This window comes from Nanorana parkeri, unplaced genomic scaffold, assembly GCF_000935625.1.
Source record: "Nanorana parkeri isolate BGI_ZX_2015 unplaced genomic scaffold, ASM93562v1 scaffold22, whole genome shotgun sequence".
Classification (NCBI taxonomy): Eukaryota; Metazoa; Chordata; class Amphibia; order Anura; family Dicroglossidae; genus Nanorana; species Nanorana parkeri.
The window spans coordinates 3,226,663-3,233,228 of NW_017306290.1; the positions used below are offsets into that span (position 1 = coordinate 3,226,663).

General features: G+C 41.6%; 1 protein-coding gene across 3 annotated transcripts in view; it reads left to right on the plus strand.

The window, feature by feature from the left end:
- The window catches only part of LOC108792765 (G-protein coupled receptor family C group 6 member A-like), a 37,790-nt gene extending 34,038 nt beyond the window's left edge, over nt 1-3,752 (plus strand). For all 3 annotated transcript variants that reach the window (XM_018563613.1, XM_018563622.1, XM_018563632.1), the window contains one exon: nt 2,589-3,752. In XM_018563613.1, the coding sequence (XP_018419115.1) occupies nt 2,589-3,700 (1,112 nt within the window). In that variant the 3' untranslated portion in view covers nt 3,701-3,752. The remainder of the gene's footprint in view (nt 1-2,588) is intronic.
- Nucleotides 3,753-6,566: the final 2,814 nt, after the last annotated feature.

Consider the following 6,566-nt stretch of genomic DNA (forward strand, 5'->3'; position numbering starts at 1 on the left):
AGTGATTTCCACTCACCTCATAGTTCTAGCCGACCTGTGACAATGAGACTGTCACAGGTCGGCTCAGTAGATCGGGAGGTGAGCGAACACATACCGGGTTCGCTCACCTCTCGATCCTGTCACGGCTCTCCGCTGACTGGCAGAACGGATGGGGGAGGGGGTGGTTACAGCTGGCTCTGCCTCTCGATAGGCAGAGCTGTCACTCACGCAGCTGGGCGGATCCCGACATCCAGGTCGGTATCCGCTCCGGCTGCGGCGTCTCAGCATACCGCGAGTATACTGAGCTTAGGGTAATGGGAGGACGCTAGTTTGTGTCCTCCCGTTACCCTAAGGAGAACTATGGGGAAAAACACTGACCCCATAGTTCTCCTTTAACTGGCATGAAGGGCAAAACAGTATTAAAACTGAACTCCAGGGTAAGTGAGAAAAATACATTTGCAGTGCTTCCCCTAACACTACATAGGTTAATGTTTATTTATTTTAGATGTAGAGGGATAAGCAGCTACACTTGCCTTATTCCTCACTCCCATAAGCTTCTTCTGTCCCTGAAGCTGCTTCTCTCACTACTCCCATGGTCAAAGGCATTCCGAAGCCATTACGTGCTATGCAGGAACATCAGTACAGTATTGTATGTGAGGATAGTGGGGGCCCACCCACAAGCTAGGAGCATCGGAGAGCACTGGCAGCTGGAGGAATAAGGAAGAAGAATAGTATACCTGGCATTTCCTCTCTCTCTAGATAAAACAGGCATATAAACCTTGCAGTAGGAAAGGAAAGTAGGGCACTGCATGGGTAATTTTTCATTAAACCCAGGGTTCAGCTTTAATATATAGTTAAAATATCTTCCTGTCTTTTGTATCCTAGGTAGTATGGAAAAAAATAGAACCTCTCTAAGGTTATTTTTTCTTTCTTTGACCCCATTGGGAAAACCTCCAGAATCTCTCCAACAAGGACACAGCAGTAAAAACCTTACCATTGGCCTCTCTTTGGTATTCGGATTTAATTTGTTTATCAAGTACATCTAAATCTGCTGGTACATCATACACTGCTATCTCTACTGGGTAACAATGCTGCTGTCCAAGGGTGGCTCCATTGCTCCTCAATAGAGTGCAGCCACCCTAAGACAGGAAGTTTGTTACTGGCTGAATCACCAGGCGGGAAAAAAAGTGAAAAAGCCAGAAAAAAAGGAAACAAATGCAGTCACCACATTTAAAGATTCGTCCAGCTGCATAAATTACAGTTTTGTTTTTAGGTTTAGATCAGCTTTAGGGTAAACAAAAACTGCAATATATCAATAAGAAATATATCAATAAATAAAATGAATCCTTCATCTGACGCACTCCTACTGTACTAAAAACAGAACAAATGAACTGTAATCTATGTTTTCATAATGTCTTGTACTCAATTGCATCATGTTGTCATATGATTCTGTGATGTGCAATTAGATTTTTATGCTCCAGTGTGTTGGCAAGGATCCAATGAGTTCAGACCGGGAACAGTGCTTGCAAACATGGAACAGTTGCACTGGAACCTGCCCTGTTAGTTGCCCAGAAGGATAAATATTGGTAGCCCTAGGAGCAAGACAGCCAAGTACAGAAGAGGAATGCTAGGATAAATATTAAAGTGAAGCTACCCTTATATGCAAATATTTTTCTTGTTCGGCCAAGTAGGATGAATGAGAGAAACCACTTTATTTCCCCATCCATGCTAAGAAACAGTGTGGATGGACAAATCTGCACTGCCAGCTATTGTATTCTGACAGGCAGCATCCACATCTGTCAGAGTACCAGAACAGTGACTGCTGCTGTTTGTCAGACTTTTTTCTGCCTGGCTTCTTCTATTTTCTATCAAAGTTTGTTGAGCCACGTGATGTCAGCAGCAGTGGTGTCACAAGGGGGTACGGGGATGCGACCCGGGTGCCACCATTGGAGGGGTGACACCAAAATGATTGACAGTCATTTTGGTGTCACCCCCTATGAAAAGTCAGGCACTCTGTCATGGACTGAAAGCCCGATAGTGTCAGGAGAGAGGAGGGGACATGGCGGCATACCTCATCCCACCAGGTGAACGTCCCCTCCTCTCTCTGCCGGCATCCATCACCAAGATGGACGCTGGCAGGCGTCAATAAGATGACCGTGCATGCATGATGACGTAATGAAGCAAACGCGTGGGGACATCACACGCATGCATGATGACGTCACAAAGGAGTGTCACCCCTTCTCCGCTCCGGGTGTCACCCAGCCTCAGGATGCTACAGGTTGGCAGGGCCACCCATGACTCGAATTTCGAGCATTTCACAGGAATCGGACAAAATTCAAACCGTTTATAGACAGCTTTACTCAGAATTAAGACTGTGAATACTTTCTTGAAAAGAACATTTGTATGTGTCCTTTGAAGAAATATATTGAGGGACAGAGAGATGTGCAATTAGTTTTTGCCAGTTTATTGTAAATTGCTGAGGGTTACTACAAAATGCTTGTTTGCATTATTAAATAAAAGCTTCTATGCTGTCTGTTATATCGGTATGTAGTCAGGTTGAAAATAGAGTTTAACCTTCCTTTTTCACTTGTGTGTTTTTACTTTCTCAGATATGGTTTATTGTCTTCAATGCAACAATAAGACTCATTGGTCTCCGGTGAATAGCACTGTCTGCTACCTGAAAAAGATTGAATATCTGCGCTGGGATGATGGCTTTGCAATTGTTCTCCTCCTTATTTCTTTTATTGGAATTTTTATTATTGTTGCTATAGCACTGCTGTTCACAAAGAATTTTGATACGCCTGTTGTCAAGGCATCTGGAGGCTTCCTTTGCTATATCATCCTCTTCTCTATTCTTTTAAGTTTTGTCAGTGCGGTCTTCTTCATCGGAAAACCAGAAGATATCAAGTGCAAAATGAGGCAGACTATGTTTGGCATTAGTTTCACAGTGGCAGTGGCATGCATTTTGTTAAAGTCCATTAAAATATTGCTAGCTTTCACCTTTGAACCCAAAGTGCAAAGTATTCTAAAGCGCCTTTACAAACCATTCACCCTAGTTTTTGTATGCACCGGAATTCAGATCATCATTTGTACTACTTGGCTGGTATTCTGGTCTCCATATACGCAGGAGAACTTCTCACTTCCCAAGACCATCATATTGGAGTGTGATGAAGGCTCTACGGTGGCATTTGGTATCATGTTAGGATATATTGCTCTCCTGACATTTATTTGTTTTATTTTTGCATTCCGGGGTAGAAAGCTGCCAGAAAATTATAATGAAGCCAAATTTATTACATTTGGCATGTTAATTTACTTTATAGCTTGGATAACCTTTATTCCAATATATGCTACAACATTTGGTATATACTTACCAGCTGTTGAAATGATTGTTATATTGATATCTAACTACGGCATTCTGTCTTGTACATTTCTGCCCAAATGCTACATTATCTTATGTAAACAAGACACAAATACCAAATCTGCTTTCCTTAAAATTATCTATAAATATTCGGCCAAAAGTGCCAGCAGCCTAACTGTTAGTCATGTATCCTCCAGTTCGTTGACATTACCCGAGGGCAGTACCACTGTGCCCAGCGTGTCAAGCAGGCCTTCTGTAAGTTGTATAAGTAACAGCTTTTCATTCCACGAAAGACTTGTAGCTGCAGATATACCTCCCACAAAAGCCAGATGCCTCCAAAGGAAAAGATTATCAAGCATTTGATGACAGCATTGACCAAAACATTTTATTGTATGGACAAAAAAAACAAAACATACTCCTGCAATTCTATATTCATCAAATACTGCAATGGTGGATTATAATAATCAAGCAGCTGTCCCATTTATCTGTGTGTTACCCTTGTAAGAAAGGAGATCCCTGAGGACAGAATGAATTAAAAACAGTGAATTAAAAGTTACCTATTAAAATACAGCTGTTTCCAACACGAATAACTGTCTGTTAAGGTCACGCAGCTATACCAGATTTCACCATTAAGTGAAGCTATATGTATATGGCAGAATTAAATCATGGCAAAATAGGGACCTGACTTGAGTGGAGACTGCCCCATGTTACTATGTAGAGCGGATCTAAATAATCAGCGAAATCCCTTTTAAGTCCATGTTTGCCTGTATAAAGTTACTTGTGGTTGATCAATACAATTTACTTATACTTTAAGATTTCATGAGTAAATATGTGTTAGAGATAATGTAACTGTAAATACTGTCCTCAAGTTATATTTATGCTTATGAGAAAAAGAGTTCTATCATAGAAAATGTGATATCTGCCTTACAAAGTAAATACATTATATGTAACAACAAGACCTGGAATATTATTAAAACAGGATAACAGACTTGATTTGTGCATTAACCACCTTTTTTTCAGTATATTTGTCAAATGTAAATATTAGTGGACTATTTAAAGAAACATTATAGGTCTTTACCTGGCTTTTTGTTTGGTCATAAGAAATAAAATGCTTCTGCTTACAAACAGTGAAAAACGTATAACATATATACAATATATATCAGACATTAGCTTGAGGTTTGACATTTTCCTGACAGTTAAATCTGTGTTTCTTACAGACTCACATTCATATATTGTATCTAAACTCCAAACCTTTTGTTTTGGATAGTGTAAAATAGAAGAACTTCTTTATGGCTGTCTGTGCCCCAACTGGGGAGATTCATCTGCTCCGTGTCCTGGTAACCACTGCCACAAATAAATCCAAGTTGTCACCTGAACCGGAAATGGAGGGGGCCAGTAAACTAATAACAATGGTCTGAGACCCCTTTTACTCAAGCTCCTGTTTTCCACCTCAGAAGGGGATTTATAGAATGATTCTCTGCTATGGTGGATCAGAACGGAAATACTGTAGATGTCACATACTGTGTCCATTCTATTTTTTTCCTACATCTAGTGATGGAGGAAAAACAGACCCAAGTAATCCGTATGGGTGGCTGGATGTAAACAGATGTGCATTGGTTGATATCCTTTTACAACTGTTTAGGATGCAGACTTATTGCATTTGGTCTGACAAACCTGAGCATACCCAGATGTAAAGAGACATCTATTGGGATACACCGCAGTCCATTTTTCTAATCACAGGATGAAACGTACTGATGGAATGCCTGTGTGAAATGGGCTTTAGAGAGAATTTCCATTATTACTTCCTATTTTGGCTAACAGCTGAAAGTGAAAGTAATTCTCCCTAGTAGGAGACAGATGGCAAAAAAAAACCTAACATGGGTTTTAACCATTCCCTATTATAACCCCAAAAAATGTGATATGTAGACATATTTTAGGACAGGTCTGATATCTACTATCTTACCGACAGTGTATATGTATACAGGTATTCCTCACTTAACGACCGAGTTCCGTTCCTACGACCCGGTCGTTAAACGGATTGGTCGTTAAGTGAGGAACTCTATACAGTACTGTACTGCATTAGTACAGTACTGTATAGCGTTGCAGATCTACAGTACCGAACAGTGTACTGTACATCGGGCACTGAAAATACTCACCAGGACCCGCAGTGAAGATCGGAGGACGTCACTTCCCCCGGCGTCACGTCGCACTTGCGCTGACGCGCGAGGTCGGAGGTCGCTCGGAGGACGGTCGTAAGTGCGAGTGGTCGCAAAACAGGTAAGTCGTTAAGCGAGGAGCATCTGTATATATATATATATATATATATACAAACACACACAACGATCAGCCATATGACTACGCATCTAATATTGAGTAGGTCCCCCTTTTGCAGCCAAACAGTCCTGACCCGTCGAGGCATGGACTCCACTAGACCTCTGAGGGTATGCTTTGGTATCTGGCACCAAGCGATCAGGAGCAACTCTTTTAAGTCCTGTAAGTTGCGAGGTGGAGCCTCCATAGATTGGACTTGTTTTTCCAGCACATTCCACAGATGCTCGATTGGGTTGAGATCTGGAGAATTTGGAGGACAAGTCAACACCTCAAACTCGTTGTTGGGTTCCTCAACCCATTCTGGAACTATTCTTGCAGTATGGCAGGGTGCGTTATCCTGCTGATAGAGATCACTGATATCAGGAAATACTGTTTGCATGAAGGGGTATACTTGGTCATCAGCAATGTTTAGGTATGGTGGTCCATGTGAAAGTAATATCCTTATGAAAGCAGGACCCAAGGTTTTCTGGCAGAACATTGTCTAAAGCCTCACACTGCCTCCACTAGCTTGCTTCCTTTCCATAGGGCATACTGGTCCCATCTCTTCCCCAGGTAAGTGACACACACTCGGCCATTCACATGATGTAAAGAAAACATGATTTATCAGACCAGGCCACCTTCTTTCACTGTTCCATGGTCCAGTTCTGATGCTCATGTGCCCATTATAGGCTACGCAGCCCCATATGCAACAAACTGCGATGCATGGTGTGTTCAGACACCTTTCTCTCGGAACCAGAGTTAACGTTTTCAGCAACGTGAGCTACAGTTGCTCTCCTGATTGTCAATAAACATAGATCCGTTATTGAATCTCTTTTTAACCTAATTAGAGGAGGGGACTGTTTTAAGTTGGAGGAAGGTATAACAGATTTCTACTTTGGAGACCAGAAGTTCTTAAGGG